At 51.3% G+C, this 22,027-nt stretch overlaps 1 protein-coding gene across 1 annotated transcript; it reads left to right on the top strand.

Annotated features, from left to right (window-relative positions):
• Positions 1-119: 119 nt before the first annotated feature.
• On the top strand, positions 120-16,647 carry LOC141736953 (uncharacterized). Its single transcript, XM_074571626.1, has 2 exons — positions 120-245; positions 13,925-16,647. The coding sequence occupies exon 2, from the start codon at positions 14,473-14,475 to the stop codon at positions 15,595-15,597; it is 1,125 nt and encodes a 374-aa protein (XP_074427727.1). The 5' UTR covers positions 120-245; positions 13,925-14,472; the 3' UTR covers positions 15,598-16,647.
• The last annotated feature ends 5,380 nt before the right edge of the window (positions 16,648-22,027 follow it).

Below are 22,027 nucleotides of genomic sequence, written 5' to 3'. Positions count from 1 at the left end.
GGGATGTGGGGGGGGGCGAAAAAATAAGTTTTACCTTTTTTTCGTTCGTGATTTAAGCGCCACTGGCAGAGCCGCCACCCTGACCCGGATCGGGGCGGGGGCGGGGGCGGGGGTGGGGCGTGGCGGTCCGCGGCTTCGCGCCCTGCGCGGGCGCGCGAGCACACCCCTGCCCGGCAGGCGGCAGCGGCGGGGAAGGGGTGCCGGTGCAGAGGCAGGCGAGAGCGGGCGGCGAGCACGGCGCAGAGGTGGGCCGGGGAGAGGGCGGCAGGCAGGCGGTGCCTCTTTTCGGAGTAGGTTTTGGGTCGGTGAGGTGGGGGGGGGCGGTGTGTGTGCTGGGGGCGGGGGGGGGTTCAGTGGGTTCTCCAGCCGCGGCAGGGGCGGGCAGGCGCGCAGCAGAGAGAGCGAGCGAGCGAGCGGCTGAGAAAGGAAGGCGGGAGCGCCGGGGCACGGGCACGGCCAGGGGCGCGGCAGGGTAGAGACTCGGCAGCCGGGGTTAGATCCCCGCTCGCCACCGGGAATCCCTTAACCCGCCCGGGCACGGAGCCGGCAGGGACTCCGCTGGGTCCTAAAGTCTCCCGCCGTCCTTGCCGGGGGGGGGTTGGGGGGGTGGGGGGGGTGGGTGGCAAACCTGCACGAGGGCAGCGTGGGGAGGGGGCGGCCGGATTCGCAGTGAACCGGGTGGTGAATAGAGGCGGGGGAGGGGGGGGGAAGGGGGACGGCGGGGGGGGTGGGCGGTAATTCGGTGGCGGCAGCGGGGCTTGGGGGGAGACGCTCTGTCTGCGTCTGCCGCACGCGAGAGGTTCGGGCCCGTTGGAGGGGGTGGGGTGGATGTTGTGTGCACGTGTGCGTGCGGCGGCAGACGGGGCATTGGGGCTGGGGGAGAGGCCTGCTGGGGGGGGGGGGGTGAGAGGCGAAAGGGGGGAATGGGAAGGGCCGGGGGAGATGGTGCGCCCGTGTGCAAGTGCCACGGTGTGCGCGCAGTTGGGGTGGGGCAGATGTGACCCAGGGCTGCCGCGATTGAGAGACGGGACGCTGCTTGATGCAAGCAAGATGTCAGTTCATTAGACGCGTTGGAAAGCTTTTTATACAGCTACTTAACAGTTACATAAATTACACAAATTCTATCATTTCTAATTGGCTTAGCTCTAAATGTTTCATTACAATAATCCCTCCTACCTGCGGTTTCGCTACATGCTAGAAGCTACAGTTTTGGAATGTGCTAAAAGCTACAGTGATAACTTGTTGCCTACTCCCTACTTCTTCAAGGTTATTTATCTCAGACCTGCAAGGCCAGTTGTTCCCTGGCTCCTCAGATTTATTTGTCTCAGGTCTGCAAGGTCGGCATACCCTCGAATTTCTTGCATACTCGTACTTTTCTGCTAGCCGCCCTGTCGTGGTTTAGCCTCAGATGGCAACAAAGAACCACGTGCCGCTCGCACGTGCCTTCCTAATACAGGAAGGATCGTAAGAAAAGGCAAGACTCTTGGGTTGGGACAAAGGCAGTTTAACAGGACAGCAAAGGGATCAGGCAAACAACAACAACACGGATAGGGGAATATACAAACGCGATTACGGAACCGCCGCTCCCCGCCCGCGACCGGACCCGGGACGCCCCAGCCCGCTTTTAAGCAGCAACTTCCTGCCCCCTCCCCCGGCAGCTCAGGGTGGGCGTGGCTCACATGGCATGGAATACCAGGAAAAGTTAACCCTATCCCCACCGGAACCAGGACATTATCCACCCCTTATTCCATACCATCTATGCCATGCCCAGCAGGTTCCAATGAATTGCCACCCCTTTCCCCTGTTCTATATATATATATACACACACATATAATGCCCTTAGTTTATGGGTCATCCCTCCAAAGTGTCCGTTGAGTTTTTTTAATCCACGGCTTTGGGCTCCATTTGTTAGAACAGTCTCTCAGGGCAGGTGAGATGCTGGGTGGTGCTGGTCTGTTGCATGCTGTATTTTTCGGAGCTTGTGACTGGTGCACCTGGTGTGGCTCATGCACGCAGTCCGTGGGCTGAAGATGTAGATCTTGAGGAAACTGCTGGGCGCCAGCTGCTGAGATCAGTTCTTATCCCATCATCCCTGTGCCTTACTTGTAGTACAACTGATAGCAATTATAGCAATGAGGACATACAGTGACAGTGTTACTTATCAATTAACAGCACACAATCTGATTCATTGGCTATTCTCGCCCAAAATCAGATCCCCATGAGGTACACATCGGACTTCCCCATCCTGCCGCATCACCCACCAAGTGCACCCAGGTCCTTGGGCAAAAGCAATCCCACGGATGGGTTTGCCTTTGCCTGAGGCAGGACTAACCCAGACTGTCTTCCCTAGCATATTCTTCATGTGCACTACGGGGACTTTATCCCCTTCTACAGTACGTGGAAGTTTTGATTGGGCAGGGCCAGCCCGATTGTTAGATCCCCTGGTGTTAACTAGCCAGGTAGCTTTTGCTAAATGAGTATCCCAGTGTTTGAAAGTCCCACCACCCATTGCTTTCAGTGTAGTTTTTAACAGTCCATTGTATCGTTCTATCTTCCCAGAGGCTGGTGCGTGATAGGGGATGTGATACACCCACTCGATACCATGCTCTTTGGCCCAGGTGTCTATGAGGCTGTTTCGGAAATGAGTCCCGTTGTCCGACTCAATTCTCTCTGGGGTACCATGTCGCCACAGGACTTGCTTTTCAAGGCCCAGGATAGTGTTCCGGGCAGTGGCATGGGGCACAGGGTATGTTTCCAGCCATCCAGTGGTTGCTTCCACCATTGTGAGCACATAGCGCTTGCCTTGACGGGTTTGTGGCAGTGTGATATAATCAATCTGCCAGGCCTCCCCATATTTGTATTTCAGCCATCGCCCTCCATACCAAAGAGGCTTCACACGCTTGGCTTGTTTGATCGCAGCGCATGTCTCACATTCATGGATGACCTGTGCAATAGTGTCCATGGTCAAGTCCACCCCTCGGTCACGAGCCCATCTATATGTCGCATCTCTCCCTTGATGGCCTGAGGAGTCATGGGCCCACCGAGCTATGAATAGTTCACCCTTACGTTGCCAGTCCAGATCCACTTGAGCCACTTCAATCCTAGCGGCCCGATCCACCTGCTGCTGGTTCTGATGTTCCTCCGTGGCCCGATTCTTCGGTACATGGGCATCTACATGGCGTACTTTCACAACCAGATTCTCTATCCGGGCAGCAATATCTTTCCACAGTTCAGCAGCCCAGATGGGTTTGCCTCTGCGCTGCCAGTTGCCCTGCTTCCACTGCTGTAACCACCCCCACAGAGCATTTGCCACCATCCATGAGTCAGTGTAGAGATAAAGTACTGGCCATTTTTCTCGCTCAGCAATGTCCAAAGCCAGCTGAATAGCCTTCACCTCTGCAAACTGGCTCGATTCACCCTGTCCCTCACTGGCTTCTGCAACCCGTCGTGTAGGACTCCACACAGCAGCCTTCCACTTTCGATGCTTTCCCACAATACGGCAGGACCCATCAGTGAACAGGGCATATTTCTTCTCATTTTCTGGCAGTTTATTATATGGTGGGGCCTCTTCTGCACGCGTCACCTCCTCCTCTGGTGACATTCCAAAATCCTTGCCTTCTGGCCAGTCCATGATCACTTCCAGAATTCCTGGGCGACTGGGGTTTCCCATTCGAGTTCGCTGCGTGATCAGTGCAATCCACTTACTCCATGTAGCATCGGTTGCATGATGTGTGGTGGGGACCCTTTCTTTGAACATCCAACCCAGCACCGGCAGTCGAGGTGCTAAGAGGAGCTGTGCTTCTGTACCAACTACTTCCGAAGCAGCTCGAACCCCTTCATATGCTGCCAATATCTCTTTTTCTGTTGGAGTGTAGCGGGCTTCGGATCCTCTGTATCCACGACTCCAAAACCCTAGGGGTCGACCTCGAGTCTCCCCTGGTGCTTTCTGCCAGAGGCTCCAGGTAGGGCCGTTCTCCCCGGCTGCGGTATAGAGCACATTTTTAACATCTTGTCCTGCCCGGACTGGCCTCAGGGCCACTGCATGGACTATTTCCTGTTTGATTTGTTCAAAAGCTTGTCGTTGCTCAGGACCCCATTTAAAATCATTCTTCTTCCGGGTTACTTGATACAGAGGGCTTACAATTTGACTGTAATCTGGGATATGCATTCTCCAGAAACCCACAATACCTAAGAAAGCCTGTGTTTCCTTTTTACTAGTTGGTGGAGACATAGCTGCTATTTTGTTGATCACATCCATTGGAATCTGACGGCGTCCATCTTGCCATTTTATTCCTAAAAACTGGATCTCCTGCGCAGGTCCCTTGACCTTACTTCGCTGTATAGCAAAACCAGCGTTCAGAAGGATTTGGACTATTTTACTCCCTTTCTCAAAAACTTCTTCTGCTGTGTTTCCCCATACAATGATGTCATCAATGTACTGCAGATGTTCTGGAGCTTCACCCTGTTCCAGTGCAGTCTGGATCAGTCCATGGCAAATGGTGGGGCTGTGTTTCCACCCCTGGGGCAGTCGATTCCAGGTGTATTGGACGCCCCTCCAAGTGAAAGCAAACTGTGGCCTGCACTCTGCTGCCAAAGGGATTGAGAAGAATGCATTCGCTATATCAATCGTGGCATACCACTTGGCTGCCTTGGACTCCAGTTCGTACTGGAGTTCTAGCATGTCCGGCACGGCAGCACTCAGCGGTGGCGTGACTTCATTCAGACCACGATAGTCTACAGTTAGCCTCCACTCTCCATTAGATTTTCGCACCGGCCATATGGGACTGTTAAAGGGTGAGCGAGTCTTGCTGATCACTCCTTGAACCTCTAGTTGACGAATCAGCTCATGGATGGGAATCAGAGAGTCTCGGTTAGTGCGATACTGCCGCCGATGCACCGTTGTGGTAGCAATCGGCACCTGTTGTTCTTTGACCCTCAACAACCCCACAACAGAAGAATCCTCCGAGAGACCAGGCAAGGCAGACAACTGTTTAACTTCCTCTGTCTCCAAAGCAGCTATGCCAAAGGCCCAGCGGTACCCTTTTGGGTCCTTAAAATACCCTCTCCTGAGGTAATCTATACCAAGGATGCATGGAGCCTCTGGGCCAGTCACAATGGGATGCTTTTGCCACTCATTCCCAGTTAGGCTCACTTCTGCCTCCAGTACAGTCAACTCTTGGGATCCCCCTGTCACCCCAGAAATACAAATGGGTTCTGCCCCTCTATAGCTTGATGGTATTAAAGTACACTGCGCACCCGTGTCCACTAGAGCCTTATACTCCTGTGGGTCTGATGTGCCAGGCCATCGAATCCACACCGTCCAATAAACCCGGTTGTCCCTTTCCTCCACCTGGCCGGAGGCAGGGCCCCCCTAATACTCGTCATAGTATCCATTACTCACTTCTTGCATAAAGGACTTGGAAGTTCCTTCAAGAGGATCAGAAGCAAGATCAGGCCTTCTGCTTTGTCTGGGGAACGGCCCACTGGAAACTGGGGCGGCACTTTTCCTGGAGGGATCCCCTTTTGTGGTTGTCCTTCCTTGCAACTCCTGTACCCGTGTCCGCAGGATCGAAGTAGGTCGTCCATCCCACTTCCTCATGTCCTCTCCGTGGTCCCGCAGGTAGAACCACAGGGTGCCTCGTGGTGTGTACCCTCTGTATTCTCTCTCTTGAGTGGGGAAATGCCTGCTTCTAATAGCTGAGATGCTGGCCCATGCAGGTGGGGAGTAGAACATATTCTCTTCAAGTTGCTGGACCTTCCGCGACAGTTTCTCCACAGCTGAGACAAGGGGGGAAGAGAGACTTTCTTCATATCGCCGGAGCCGGCCAGCTACCTCATCCACCGTTGGTCCCTCTTCACCTTTCCATTCCATTACTGCCAGGGAGTTGGCATATGACGATGGTGCGCTCCGTACAAACTTCCGCCACATGGGCCTTGTGCATCGCACCTCATCAGGGTCTGTGGGTAAGTCGGCATTGTCCAAGTCATAATAAATCATCTCCCGCACGGCTAATTCTCTCAGGTACTGGATACCTCTTTCCATGGTAGTCCACTTGCTTGGCTGACATACAACATCCTCACTGAAGGGGTACCTCTCCCTCACGCCTAACAGGAGTCGTTTCCAGAGGCTGAGGGCTTGGGTCTTTTTCCCAATCGCCTTGTCAATGCCGCCTTCCCTAGACAGGGATCCCAGCTGCCTGGCCTCCCTACCCTCTAATTCCAGGCTACTGGCCCCATTATCCCAGCACCGGAGCAGCCAGGTGACAATGTGCTCGCCTGAAAGTCGGCTGAAATCTTTTCGCATATCCCGCAGCTCACTCAAGGATAGGGATCGAGTAATTATCTCTGGTTCTGCTTCTTCCTCCTGCTCTCGTGATGGCCCTGGTTCATCATCATCTCTTACTAAGCGAACTGATTTCTTTCTGTACTTCTTCTTCTGTATGGGGGCAACTGATACCGGCACGGGTTGGTTCTCTGGTTCAGTGGCAGTGGCTACCACGGGGGTTGCAGTAGCCGCAGTGTCTGCCGCAGGGGTTGCACTAGCTGCAGTGTCTGCTGCAGGGGTTGCACTAGCTGCAGTGTCTGCCGCAGGGGTTGCACTAGCCGCAGTGTCTGCCGCAGGGGCTGCAGCAGCCGCAGGGGCCGCCGGTCTGGTTTCCATCTCTTCCCCTTGAGGGTGCTGCATAATTCTGAGCAGTGCCTGGTAGATACTGGCCAGGGCCCAGCACAGCGCGGTGAGTTGTGCCTCTCTAGAATAGCCACAACATTTTCCCTTCAAATATTCTACCACTTTATCAGGGTCCTGTAATTGTTCAGGGGTGAAGTCCCAGACCATTGGAGGCGAGTAGTTCTCTAGGTACCTGCCCATGCTCTCCCACATGCCATGCCACCCCTGACTATCCAGCCTCGGAGCAGATCTCCGGGTGGTAGTCTTAAATAGTCGCTTAACCCTAAACAAGACCTGGAACGTATTCAGGAGACATAGCACTAGGAACACACTAGTTTGAGTATCCCAAGGATATTCAAGATTCTCAAAAGCTGTCATACCTGACCCGAAGGAGAAAAGGGAGGCAAAAGGGCTGGGGAAACTATTGACAAATTCTGAGAGACGGTGTCCAATGTACGGACAGGACAACAAAACCACATAAACACCCCAAAATAACCGTCTGAACAGTGATGTTATCATATCATAAACAGATATCGCACAGGACAGCAGAATGATAATCCTCATCCCTCTTCCAGACACGGTAAACAGCATCGCAGGGAGTACATAAGCCATATAGGAATTTATGTAACACAGCCATGAGAACAAACCAAGCAACATGATGACCAGTGACTACTTACCTAATAAAATAAATGCATACAAAAAAAAAAACCAAAACCGTTTTTTCCACGTTCTAGTTGGATTCTGTCGTTATGTCAACCCTTCAAGCCCCACGTTGGGCGCCAAAAAGGACTGTCGTGGTTTAGCCTCAGATGGCAACAAAGAACCACGTGCCGCTCGCACGTGCCTTCCTAATACAGGAAGGATCGTAAGAAAAGGCAAGACTCTTGGGTTGGGACAAAGGCAGTTTAACAGGACAGCAAAGGGAACAGGCAAACAACAACAACACGGATAGGGGAATATACAAACGCGATTACGGAACCGCCGCTCCCCGCCGCTCGCCGACCGGTCGGACCCGGGACGCCCCAGCCCGCTTTTAAGCAGCAACTTCCTGCCCCCTCCCCCGGCAGCTCAGGGTGGGCGTGGCTCACATGGCATGGAATACCAGGAAAAGTTAACCCTATCCCCACCGGAACCAGGACACGCCCCCAACATCTCCCCCTTTTTTGTTTCTTTAAAGGCAGAACTGAGGCGCGGGTTTAAAGGTCATCATACTCAGTGAGCTGGACAGAACTAACACTAGTGTAAATCTTCGGAGTATCGCCGTTTTGAATAAACCATGTATGTCGAACAACTTTAGTCACCATAGACCTAACACAGGAAAGAGCGCAGCTTAGAATCAAAAGGCCTACCAATATAATAACTAATATGAGTACAGCAGATTGTACCAGGCTCCTAAGCCAGCCCTTTAGCCCAAACCAATCACCCAAAGTACCCAATCCGAAGAAGTCCGTATCAGATTGCACCTTTTGTGAATGCGCAAGGAGTTGTGTAATTTGCTTATGTATCGAAGAAGAGTGGTCCTCTAAGTCCATGCAGCACATTCCGTCAAAATCCTCACAGCCATGTCCATGGGCTAGTAGCAAGAAGTCAATAGCGGCTCTGTTTTGCAGGACTGCATGTTGTACTGTAGACAAGTCTTCAGCCATCTCAGATAGTATGCAGCTGGTAGCATTTGCTTGCTTAACAATCCAACAGGCAATTGCATCTAAGTTTCTGTGGGCTCTCGCTGCTGCCACCCCAGGGGTAAATAGCGAGGCGAAAAAAACCTCCCAGCGATTCCATAGCTTAACATTATCGTCACAGGTATTTTCTAATGCTTGTATTGTGTCACGAGTAAAACGTAACCGCTGTTTTGGGCTTGGATGATAGTGAGGAGTGCCAAGACTAAGCTGTCCAATAGTACACGGGCCTCCTCTAGGGTTAGAAGGGATCCCAGACCAAGCTCTATTTCTGCAAATAAAAAGAACCCCAAGGGGAGCCGCCTAGGGAGCATGGTACCGGGGGCTGAGTGAGTGGCATCTCGAGCAATGCTCAAACACCATTGTTGTTGCCAGAGGGTAGCATTACCAATAGGTGAGATGACGGTCGGTGGAGAATCCTTTACTAAGGGCCCCTGACCATGACCTAAGGCCAATAAACAAACAATGAGAAATATTAAGAGAATCTACTAAGTCAATTTCCTGCGGCTGGGGCCCTATTGGTAATTTATCATCCCAATTATCGTATTTTTCAAAAAGGTCCTTAAGATTTTTCCATGAAAAAGGAAGCCTTCCAGAAATATTGTACTGCTTCCGTAAGGTTGTCATAGAGTTATTAAACAGTAAAAAGGTCGAGTTATTCAGTGGTACCCCTACTAAGCAGGTGATGAAGGGCGAGCTGGGCGTAGCAAGACTGGCACAAAAGCTAGTTGTATTGAGCGACCTGGACAGAGTAACCCAGACATTTTGACGGGGGTCAAAAAGGTGAGGGTGGTACCCTGGCAAAGGATTGGCATGTGTCCAGGCTGCACATATACAAAGAAGTGTTAACAGGATCATAATGTTTGACGGACTCTTCCCCCCACCCCTTTTTTCTTTTTTTTTTTTTGCAATGCTAAATTCTTACAATGCTAACTTCATATATTAGGCAACTGTCACACCATCTATTGGCCAATGTTAACCATCGCTACCATCTCTTACCACAGCGATAGCAGTCCCATGAAACCTAAGGGTCACAATTACCACAGGCGACGCAATGAATATGTTCTACTGGAGTCTCTGCTCTATTGTCCATAAAAGCACTGCATCAGTCCTCCGAATGTTCTTTGGTATGCCGTTCAGGGGAATGATCTAGCTGTGGATTGGTGTTGTGGCCATCCGATTGTGGTAGGGGTTCACGGAAAGGTCGCACGCTCTTCGCTGGGATCCACCTGGGGCCTCGTTCTGTGGAAACACAAGCATAGCCTCTGCCCCATGTGACAAGGGGGTATGGCCCCAAGACCTTACCTGTCTCAGGGTCGCGGATCAGGACTGGAGCTTTTACGCTGGCTTCAAAAGAAGTGTTTGTGTTAAAGTGGCGAACGATCGGAGGGTTGTTATCTATTAAAGAACAATTTAAATAGTTAAAAACATACAGGGCTTTCTGTAGACGTTCTTCAGGGGTGGCTGTCCCTACTCCCCCTTTCTGTTGTTGTAACAAGCGCTTTAAAGACTGATGAGAGCGTTCAATCAGGGACTGGCCCGTAGGGGAATGTGGGATCCCAGTGATGTGAGTGATCCCCCAAGAGATAAAAAAAGTTTTAAGTGCAGCTGAGATATAAGCAGGGCCATTGTCTGTTTTGATTTGTGCAGGGATGCCTAAGGTAGCAAAAGCACGCAGCAGATGCCTGCGAACATCTTTCGCCGCCTCCCCCACATGGCAGGAGGCAAATAGAGCGCCTGAAAAGGTGTCAATAGAGGAATGGACGTATTTTAATCTCCCAAATTCTGGATAGTGTGTGACATCCGTCTGCCATAATTGCAGGCTTTGTAAGCCTCTGGGATTAACCCCACCTGGTGCCGTAGGAAAAGAATGTTTTTGACAATCAGGGCAGACAGCGATAATGTTCGCCGCTTGCTGAGAAGTGAGGCCAAACTGACGTTTGAGGCCCCCTGCATTCTGATGGAAAAAGGAATGACTAAGCTTAGCTTGTGCAATACGGTCAGGTAAAGCTTGTACCGGCAGAGTGAGCATATCGGCCCGTCGATTGCCTTCTGCAATAAACCCAGGTAAAGAGGTGTGCGATCTAACATGTAAAACAAAATAGGGATGTGTTCGAGAGGTTAAAAGGAAAACAAGTTCCTGCAACAAAGCAAACAAATCAGCATGCGAAGTATGACGCAGCACCGAGGCCTCTGCCCGTTCGACGACGCCTGCAACATAAGCAGAATCAGTAATAAGATTCAGTGGTGTAGACCACTTACGAAAAGCTCGAACAACAGCAGCAAGCTCTACGATTTGAGGGGACCCGGAGACTGTCTCAACGTCTGACTCCCATTGTTGAGAGCGGTCATCCCACCAGACAATCACCGACTTGTGTGTTTTTCCAGACCCATCGGTGAACACAGTAAGGCCTTGGAGGGGCTGGTGACATCTCTTTGGTATGGATATTAAGTTAAAATGAGCATGTAGAAGCTTGTGGGACGGAGGATGTGAGGTTAGTTGACCCGTATAATCTGTTAAGGCAAACATGAAAGCATCAGACTGTTGGAATAACCATTGTAGGTACATATTAGTTACAGGTAAACAGATAGAAGCAAAGTCCATCCCTGACAGGGCAAGCAAGCGCTGCCGTGCTTTAATTATCAAGGAAGCAAACATTTCATGTTGTGTCCAAATTGTTTTAGTGGGCTGGTTGGGTAAAAAGACCCACTCAATGATTAATAAGGGATCAGGGTTGTTAGGGTCCCATTGAAAAATCAAAGCATATGGCTGACGTGCAGGGTTCAAAATAATTAAATTGAAGGGCAATTCAGGCGCACAGCGGTGTGCTTGCCGTAAGGCGATGGCTTTCGCTACTTTTTGTAATGAGGCAGCGGCTTCAGGACCAAGTCGACGAGGGGAGCGTAAATCGGAATCTCCCTTGAGGAGTTCAAACAAAGGGCTTAAGTCTGAATTGGAGATTCCTAGCAAGGGTCGGACCCAAGTAATGGTCCCTAATAATTTTTGAACATCGTGCAAATTTTTAATGTCGGCCTGTATATGCACAGGTTGGGGAACTATCGTCTGGGTCCTGATGCGCCAACCCAAGTAGGTCCAAGGGGGCATTTTCTGGACTTTTTCGGGCGCAATACAGAGGCCTGCCGAATTGACAGCGGCCGTGACAAGGGCTACGGCCTTTTCCATGAGCTCAAGGTGAGGCGCAGCCATCAAGATATCATCCATATAATGATATAACAGAACTTGAGGCAACGCAACCCTGACAGGGCTAAGTACCTTAGCGACATACCATTGACAAATTGTCGGGCTATTTTTCATTCCCTGTGGCAGTACAACCCACTGATATCGTTGCACAGGGGCTTGCATATTGACACTTGGGACTGAAAAAGCAAATTTGGCAGCGTCATCAGGGTGTAGTGGAATGTTAAAAAAGCAATCCTTAAGGTCAATAACGGTGAGATGCCAATTGCGGGGGATCATAGTTGGAGAAGGGAGCCCTGGCTGCAGAGCTCCCATATCTACCATAGCATCATTGATTTTTCTGAGATCATGGAGCAGGCGCCACTTGCCAGATTGCTTCTTAATAACAAAGACAGGTGAATTCCAAGGACTAGTAGTAGGTACTATATGTCCTTTTGCTAATTGTTCCGTAACCAGTTCTTGGAGAGCGCGAAGCTTTTCGAGTGGTAGGGGCCATTGATCTACCCAAATGGGTGTCTGAGTTTTCCAAGTCAGTTTCAGGGTGTCGCGCACCTCAATGGCCCCCCCTAAAAATGCGACTGAATGGAAGTTCCCCATTGTGATAGCACATCACGTCCCCATAAGACCATAGGAACAGGCAGCACAAAAGGCTTGACGGAAGCCACTCGTCCTTCTGGGCCTTTGATTTGGATCAATTCCGAGGATTGGTGGCTTCTACCAACTCCTCCGATTCCGGCTAGTGCCTGAGGCACAGCTGCCAAAGGCCATTGTGGAGGCCACTTCACCTGTGAAATTACGGTAACATCGGCCCCTGTGTCAATAATCCCATTTAGGATTACTTGCTGAGTGCCGTGAATAAGAGTACATTGACAAAGTGGTCGCTTCTGGGAAATGGACTGTACCCAGAGAATCTGTGGATCCCCAGTAGATCCAAAACCTCCTTGTCTTTGCTGCGGAGGTGGGTGAGGCGAAAGAGAGCTTGCGTTCTGCGGGATCAGTAGTAATTGTGCAATGCGGCTTCCTTTGGGTACTGTGCAAGGGGGAAATGGGGTCCAGGCCATGATTTTAATTTCCCCAACGGTATCCGCATCAATTACTCCAGGCAATACAAAAAGTCCGGCTAAGGTAACTGATGATCTCCCTAATAGTAGCCCTTGTGTTTTCGGGGATAAAGGACCTGAAACATTAGTTGCTAATAAATGAACAGAGGAATCAAGCAACGTTACTGCGTGTGAGGTTGCCAGGTCCAATCCGGCGCTACCGGCTGTTGCTGGGCGAAGACTTGTGGCGAGGTCACACCCATCTGCATGGCTCGATCCACCGGTGACGATACTTGTGTCTGTGCGCGTCGCTGCCCCGCGCTCCGCAAGCGGTTTCCCTGTATCGGCTGCCCTTGAAAATTATACTTAGAACGACATTGATTAGCATAATGACGCCCCTTCCTGCATCGGGGACAGATCCCAGGGGCTTGAGCTTTAGCCCCCCATTAGAAGCGAGACAATTTCGTTTGATATGGCCTGGTTTACCACAACCGTAACAATTTCCTCCCCCAGACATGCCTCTCATAGCTGCGAAAGCAGCTGCCATCGCTTCAAATTTATGGTCCACAGTACCGATACGATTACAAGCCTCTACCATTTCAACCAAAGTCGGAGCTGGGTTAGGGAGAGATTTAAGGAATTTTTTACAGTCGGCGTTAGCATTTTCAACTGCTAATTTTAATAGCAAAATTTCTCGAGCTTCGGTATTATCTATTTGGCGTTCTAAAGCTTGCTTAAGTCTATCAATGAATTGCATGTACGGCTCCCGAGGTTCCTGCGTAATAGAGGTGAATGCCTTTTGAGGTTTACTGGAATCGGGTATTTTAAGTAAAGCCTTTTTTGCTTCTTCGTGGATCGCTTCCAGGGCCTCTCGTGGACAATCTCGAGCCTGTGCCGCTGGATTAGAGTGCTGACCCGTACCCATAAGGTGCTCCATGGTCAGTGCGGCAAGAGCAGCATTATTATGACCCACGTAGCTGGTGAGGAGAGTTTGAAGGCCCCCCCTCCAGTGCGACTCCCACAGGGAATACTGGGAAGGGGTTAATAACAATTGCGCTAGCGATTTTAAATCATGGGGAGTCATAACATACGTATCAAAGACAGAAGACAGCAGGCTCGCAAAATATGGGGAAGAGAGCCCATGTTCTGTGACGGTACGGCGCAGCTCTTTAATCACCGGGAAGGACAAAGCCTTCCACTGCACTCCCCGGCCTTGATAAATAACAGGGGCGACTATCGTTCGCGCTATTTCCAAGTCACCTTCTTTTAAAGCTTGACGTCTAATATTCGCCCACGTATCATGAGGGTCAGGGGGGGTACAAGTCAGGCTCTTTATCAGGATCAACGGGCCCCGGGTCAAGCGGATCTTGCCGAGGAGATCAGCTCCAGTGAGGAGATCCTCATTTGCCGAGGAGATCAGCTCCAGTGCAGGTAAGTCTGTGCTGGGGAAGGAAATCACGGCAAAGAAACAGCCAGGGGCTCGTTTTTGAGGCTTTTAAAGCCAGGAAAAGGGGCCAGCCCGAGCCGGTACCCGGCCCTTCTGGGGGGCGGGGACAGCTGAGGAGCCAAGGGAGGAGCCACCACCCCCGGCGGCAGGTGTTAACGAGCAGAGGGTGGGACCACTCTCCCCCCTCATAAAAGAAACCCTTTGGGAGCCCAGCGACCAGGTCGCTGTGCACTGAGCAAACACTGAGCAAGCGAGCTGCAAGGGGGCGTTCCCTGGGTGTGACCCGAGGTATCACCCAGGTGCACCACAACGAGAGTGTACTTCCTGGGCTGGAGAAGGGGGTGGCCAAGCAGGGTGTGACACACCAGTCCAATCACTGCGGTCTGCACAGCAGTTCGTGCAGGACAGAGCTGAAAGACTGCTAACCCGGCTAGGTAGTGATGGTAACTACTCGCAAGATGACTGTGGCGTCCATGAGCTCCACAACCACCAGGTCTGATGCCGCCTCTCAGACGGAGCTCTTGTGGGAACATGCTACCACACAGACATCAGGCTGTAGGGTATGCCCTACTCTTACGCCAGTGTCAGATGGCAATGATGGGCATACCTGTAGGAGATGTGCTCAGGTAGAGGATCTTCTCCAATTAGTGATGGAGCTCAGGGAGGAGGTAAGTAGGTTGAGGAGCATCAGGGAATGCGAGAGGGAGATAGATTCCTGGAGCAGAATCCTGCATCCCATGACAGAAACCCAGCAGGCAGATAAAACCCCTGCAACAGAGAGCTCCATATCCTCTCTCACCTCAACTGAAGGCGGTAACCTGGAGGACAGGGGGCAATGGCAGGAAGTTCCTGCGCGGCGCAACAGGCGCTGCACTCGAGACTGCCCGATGACTACCCCATCTTCCCAGGTGCCATTACTTAACAGGTACAGTGCTCTACAGAGGAACCTGGATGATGACGAGCACAATATTTCTCCTATTTCTCCTACCCTGGAGCCGTCAGCAAGGTCTAGTCAGACCTCCCCCTGCATCAAAACCTCTGTGGTAAAGAAGAAAAGACGGGTCCTTGTCATAGGTGACTCATTACTGAAAGGAACAGAAGGCCCAATATGCAGGCCGGACCCAGTACATAGGGAGGTCTGCTGCCTCCCTGGGGCCCGGGTCAAGGACGTGAAGAGGATGCTTCCTTCCCTGGTACGGCCCTCAGACTACTATCCACTTTTGCTCTTTCAGGTAGGCAGCGACGAGGTAACAAGAAGAAGTCCAAGGGCAATGAAGAAAGATTTCAAGACCCTGGGACGGCTGGTCAAGGGATCGGGAGCGCAAGTTGTGTTCTCGTCTATTCCCCCAGTTGCGGGGAATGATGAGGGGCTAAATAGAAGGACCCAGCAGATCAATGCCTGGCTTCGAGCTTGGTGCTGCCGGCAGGACTTTGGGTTCTTTGATCATGGCCTGATCTACAAAACGCCTGGCCTGCTGGTAACAGACAGGAATACCTTGACCTCCAGGGGAAAAAGGGTTCTAGGACAAGAGTTATCGGGGCTCATTGAGAGGGCTTTAAACTAGATCTGAAGGGGGGTGGGGATGGTACTGGGCTTGCTGGTGAGGTGCCAGGGTGTAGTTGCTCAGCGCTCGTGGGCCAGTGTGCCAGTATTTCTGAAAGCCAGAAGGCACACCACATCTCAAGGGTCAAAACTACACACACAACTCCCTCTCTGAAATGCTTATACACCAATGCATGCAGCATGGGGAATAAGCAGGAAGAGCTGGAGGTCTGTGTGCGGTTGCGGGGCCATGATCTCATTGCAATTACTGAGACGTGGTGGGACAACTCGCATGACTGGAATGCTGTCATGGATGGCTATGTCCTTTTCAGGAAAGACAGACCAGCAAGGCGTGGTGGTGGAATTGCACTCTATGTGAGAGAGCATTTGGAATGCATCGAGCTCTCACTAGGGGCGGATGAAGAGGGTCGAGAGCTTATGGGTGAGGATTAAGGGACAGGCAAATATGAGGGACACTGTTGTGGGTGTTTATTACAGGCCACCTGATCAGGATGGGGAGACTGATGAGGCTTTCTACAGACAACTGAAGGTAGCCTCGCAAGCGCAGGCCCTGGTTCTCATGGGGGACTTCAATCACCCCGATATCTGCTGGGAAGACCACACAGCCAGGCATGCACAGTCCAGGAGGCTCCTCCAGTGCATTGATGACAACTTTTTGACACAGGTGGTACAGGAGCCAACAAGGAGAGGAGCACTTCTAGACCTGGTACTGACAAACACAGAGGGATTGGTGGAGGACATTAAGGTTGGGGGCACCCTAGGTTGTAGTGATCATGAAATGATTGAGTTCAGGATCATGGGTACTATCAACAAAACAACAACAAGAAGTAAAATTACAACCTTGGATTTCAGGAGGGCTAACTTCGACCTCTTCAAGAAACTGCTTGGAGAGATCCCGTGGGCTAGGGCTCTGGAAGGCAAAGGGGCTCAAGAAAGCTGGTTGATATTCAAAGACCACTTCCTCCAAGCTCAGGATCGGTGCATCCCTAAGAGAAAGAAATCGGCCAAGGGACGCAGGAGACCTGCATGGTTGAGCAGGGAGCTTCAGAAAAAGCTCAAGTGGAAGAAGGAAGTTTATAATAAGTGGAAGAAGGGACTGACCCCTTGGGAGGATTACAAGAATGCCACCAGAGCGTGCAGGGATGAAACAAGGAAAGCCAAGGCCGCCTTGGAATTAGACCTGGCTAGGGACATCAAGCACAACAAAAAGAGCTTCTACAAGTATATTGGAAGCAAAAGGAAGACCAGAGAAGTTGTAGGCCCACTGCTGAATGAGGCAGGAGTCATGGTGACGGAGGATGTGGAGAAGGCAGAGTTACTGAATGCCTTCTTTGCTTCAGTCTTTTCTGCTCGGCCCAGCCCTCAGGAGTCCCAGGCATTGAATAAAGTAACAGGGAAAGAAGACGACTTCCCTTGGGTTGAGGAGGATCGAGTGAGGGACCAATTAGATCATCTAGATATTCACAAGTCCATGGGCCCTGATGGGATGCACCCGAGAGTGCTGAGGGAGCTGGCAGAAGTCATTGCTGGGCCGCTCTCCATCATCTTTGAAAAGTCCTGGAGAACAGGCGAGGTGCCTGGGGACTGGAGGAAAGCCAATGTCACTCCAGTCTTCAAGAAAGGCAAGAAGGAGGAGCCGGGGAACTACAGGCCGGTCAGCCTCACCTCCATCCCTGGAAAGATGATGGAACAGCTCGTTCTGGGTGTCATCTCAAGGCACGTGGAGGAAAGGAAAGCTATCAGAAGTACTCAGCATGGATTCACCAAGGGGAAATCATGTCTGACTAATCTGATAGCCTTCTACGATGGCATGACTAGATGGATAGATGAGGGGAGGGCGGTAGATGTGGTCTACCTTGACTTAAGCAAGGCGTTTGACACGGTCTCCCACAGCATCCTCATAGGGAAGCTTAGGAAGTGTGGGTTAGATGAATGGACAGTGGGGTGGATAGAAAACTGGTTGAAAGATAGAGCTCAGAGGGTTGTGATTAGGGGCACAGAGTCTAGTTGGAGACCAGTGACGAGTGGTGTTCCCCAGGGGTCAGTACTGGGTCCAGTCCTCTTCAACATATTCATCAATGACCTGGATGAGGGGATAGAGTGCGCCCTCAGCAAGTTTGCTGATGACACCAAGCTGCGTGGGGTGGCTGACACACTGGAAGGCTGTGCCGCCATACAGAGAGACCTGGACAGGTTGGAGATCTGGGCAGAGAGAAACCTTATGAAGTTCAACAAGGGCAAGTGTAGGGTGCTGCACCTGGGCATGCACCAGTACAGGTTGGGTGCTGACCTGCTGGAGAGCAGCTCTGTGGAAAGAGACCTGGGAGTCCTGGTGGACAACAGGATGACCATGAGTCAGCAATGTGCCCTTGTGGCCAAGAAGGCCAATGGCATCCTGGGATGCATCAAGAAGAGCGTGGCCAGCAGGTCGAGGGAGGTCATCCTCCCCCTCTACTCTGCCTTGGTGAGGCCGCACCTGGAGTACTGTGTCCAGTTCTGGGCTCCCCGGTTCAAGAGGGACAGGGAACTGCTGGAAAGGGTGCAGCAGAGGGCTACAAAGATGATTAGGGGACTGGAACACCTCTCTTATGAGGAAAGGCTGAGGGATTTGGGTCTCTTCAGTCTGGAAAAAAGACGGCTGAGGGGTGACCTTATCAACGCTTATAAATACTTAAAGGGTGGGTGTCAGGAGGATGGGGCCAGGCTCTTTTCAGTGGTGCCCGGGGACAGGACAAGAGGCAATGGGCACAAACTTGAACATAGGAAGTTCCACCTAAACATGAGGAGGAACTTCTTTACCCTGAGGGTGACAGAGCACTGGAACAGGCTGCCCAGAGAGGTGGTGGAGTCTCCAACTCTGGAGACATTCAAAACCTGCCTGGACATGTTCCTGTGTAACCTGCTCTAGGTGACCCTGCTCTGGCAGGGGGGTTGGACTAGATGATCTCCAGAGGTCCCTTCCAACCCTATGATTCTATGATTCCTCAGGAGGGTAGCCTGCGGCACAGACCTTTAAGGGTCCGGGTGACTTAGCACATCGCGGAGGTAGCGGAGGGGGAAGCAAAGGCGGAGCTGATGAAGGTTCCCCCTTAGTATCTGGAGAGTCTTTATGGCCCTTTTTCTGTGCCTTAATAGCCTCAAAGATTATTTCTCCACCACGGAAGCAAACGCTGAGCCTCGGCATTCCCTGACGTCGCTAAGTCCCACAACTTTACCCCCACATCGTCCCAAAGTTCCCGTGTAAAAATACTGGAGGCTGTAACAGTGGGGATCTTCATTTGTACCCACTTAAGCATAATCTTTAAGTCCTGCCCGGAAATATCTTTTTTATGTTTCCGGAGGAGCGTTTTCATAACTTTATATACATCTCTCTCTGCGGGGGACATCTGATTCCCCATGTTTCCCACAGCTCACCTCTTAAATCCAGAGGGATTCCTGGCCAGTTCCTGCTTCCTTTCAGCAGCTCATTCAAAGTTCCGTGGGACTCGCAGCAAGCCGCTCAGCTAGGCGGTTCACCACCCCATCACGTCGGGGTCACCAATTTGCCGCGATTGAGAGACGGGACGCTGCTTGATGCAAGCAAGATGTCAGTTCATTAGACGCGTTGGAAAGCTTTTTATACAGCTACTTAACAGTTACATAAATTACACAAATTCTATCATTTCTGATTGGCTTAGCTCTAAATGTTTCATTACAATAATCCCTCCTACCTGCGGTTTCGCTACATGCTAGAAGCTACAGTTTTGGAACGTGCTAAAAGCTACAGTGATAACTTGTTGCCTACTCCCTACTTCTTCAAGGTTATTTATCTCAGACCTGCAAGGCCAGTTGTTCCCTGGCTCCTCAGATTTATTTGTCTCAGGTCTGCAAGGTCGGCATACCCTCGAATTTCTTGCATAGTCGTACTTTCCTGCTAGCCGCCCCCAACACAGGGCTTTCTCATTTCTAAAATAAATACTCACTTACTCAACCCCAAAATACTCAGTACATCTCCAAAAAGAAGAACAAACACTGCAGGGATGAATGCGGCACGTTGAGGGCCTGGATCCCAGCATGCCGTCTTTTGTGCAGGTTTGAACAGTTTTTTAACCACCACACCCCCCGCCCAACTTCCAGACATTTTGGGGCCGTGAGCCGCCTCTTTTGGGGGAACTCCGTGTAACCCCCACATGCCCCCCTCGCCTGCTCCTCCCCCGTGGGGGCCGGGGGATGGAGAGCCGGGGAGAGAAGAGGTGGGCGGAGGGGGAATGGCGGGGGCGGCTGAGCCGGCAGGACCTGCCCATCCCAGCCACCGCCGTCTCTCCCGAGCAGGCCTTCGCCGCCAGCCAGAGCGGCCTGGAGTATCGGCGAGCCGTCCTGGCGCCGGAGAACCTGGACCAAACGCTCTTCTTGCACCAAAACTTGCATTTTTTAGAATCAATCAGGAACAGCAATGAGGCGCGGAGCAGGAATCTCCATGCCCAGCCATTCCGGGGGTCGGCGGGGGTTTAAATCCAGACCCGTGGCAGGGATTTGGGACGCCAACTATTTTGCCAAATTCCTGCGGTTTCGGCATCTCTTTGGCAGCGAGGAGGCGTGAACACGCCGCTGCCTCCTGGCACTCGCTCTCTCACCCTGCCTCCGGAGCCAAACTGCTCAAAACTCATCCCTTTCTATGGAATTAGAAAATCACTCAGCGCTGCAACTTCCCACCTCTTTTTCTTTTTTGAATAGGAAACAGCCCCCAGGGTTTTTTGGTTAAAAACTCCCAGTCCTCCCAGCTGGCAGGGCTGCCGCTGACTCCGGCCTCACTGGGAGGCCCGTCTTCGATTTCGGGAGGCAGCCGGTTTCCCTTTGGAATCGTTAAGGGCTAGAGAAAAACGTTACTCTGAGGTCTATTTTTAAAAATACAAGCCTTGAGAAGCCAAAGGAGAACGTTCCCACCCGCCTTCTGCTTTGGGGAAAGGAGTTTGTGGAGGCCCAGACCTGAGCATTGGGCCTTTCAAGAGAAAAACAGAACCAAACTATAGATTTTTTTTTTTTCTACTGGATGTGAATATTCTACAAAAATTAAACAAAGTCATTCATGAATTTGGTGGCCCGGAAACAAAAAAAATCAGCCTTTTTTATACTGTCAGTAGAGACAAGACACCTTTCTTCCCATTTCCTTCCTTCAACTAATCGAACCCTCCATGCTCCCTCCCAACCGCCACGTTAATTTATGCAAATAAGCACCAATTAATAAAATAAACACGCAACGGGTGCTTTACATATGATCGAGACACCTCATGGCCACCCAACAGCTTTAACCACCCCAATTCTGCTGCCCCAGAACCAGCGGAACAAGTTTTAAATCATTGAATTATCGCGCAAAGAGCTAGAGCACGGCAAGAACTTTAAAACTGATGAACCAAATTTAATAAGTAAACAAAAAACCACACGTGAAAACTAACCTTATCTCTATCAAAAGGGTGCTGCAGTCCACATCTTAAACGCTGCACACGACCATCAGGGAAAAACGTTGTTAGATATGATGAACGTTTTGGGGCGATTTCCCCTATTCCCTCTCTTTTTAGAGCGGGGGCGACAGCGTGTTCTCGAATCCTCAAAGCCCAGCCGCTGCCCAGGTGCCGAGAAAAAGGTGGGGTTTTTTAAGAGAAACGGTAAAAACTGGCCTCGTGGTTGGTTTGGTGTCAGTTCCCGGGTGTTATGGGAGGAGGTCAGCGGAATGCGGGGGGTTTGTGGCTTCGCCACCCTTTAAAAACGCTCCCGGGGACCTTTTAAACATCTTGTGGGCAATGGAGTCTCATGTGGGCGTTTCTCCCCTGGATCTTCTCAAACACCCTGAAAGTTAGAAAAGAAAGGGATTTTTAAGTCTTTTCTTTTTTTTTTTAAAATTTGTTAGACCAAGCTTCGTTATTCCTACTTTTGGGAATTCTTATGCTTTGCTGCATAGTTTGACAGAATTTTGGACGTTGGTGGTTCAACAAGGCAGATCGTGGGGGATTAAAATAGTAGAATTAATTGTGCGATCGCTTAAAACGAGGTTGAATTGAAACTCGAGGCATTTTGCTTGGTGTGAGTGAGTGGAGTGGGGAAGCCTCAGGCTGCAAATCCCTACGAAACTTGAGGGTTTTTGGGTCAAAATGGAGAAACGCTGTGATTCTTGCGCAAGGAGGGGCCGGTCTGAACCTCAGGGCTCGGTGGAGGGCCTCCCCGACACTGAAAACACTGATTTTTTGGGGTTGAAAGCCAAATAAAACCGCCAAGCAGCCCCAGAGCAAGGGGAATCCTCAAGCTGCCCTCCCCCTATGCCCCCCTCGGGTCGTTTTCGAGCCTCAAAACAGCCGGGTTTTAGAAGAAAAATGAAGAGCTGACCTTCCACACTCGCCGCAGGGGAAAAAACCCGGATCTCCAGCACTGCCGTCCCAGCACCAGAAAGGACCGGGATC

Source organism: Larus michahellis, unplaced genomic scaffold, assembly GCF_964199755.1.
Source record: "Larus michahellis unplaced genomic scaffold, bLarMic1.1 SCAFFOLD_78, whole genome shotgun sequence".
Lineage (NCBI taxonomy): Eukaryota > Metazoa > Chordata > Aves > Charadriiformes > Laridae > Larus > Larus michahellis.
The sequence above is the reverse complement of the archived record's forward strand: the minus strand, read 5'-3'. Positions and strand labels throughout refer to the sequence as shown.

Coding starts and splice junctions, on each gene's coding strand:
- LOC141736953 (XM_074571626.1), top strand. CDS start 14,473: ATGGTAACTACTCGCAAGATGACTGTGGCGTCCATGAGCTCCACAACC.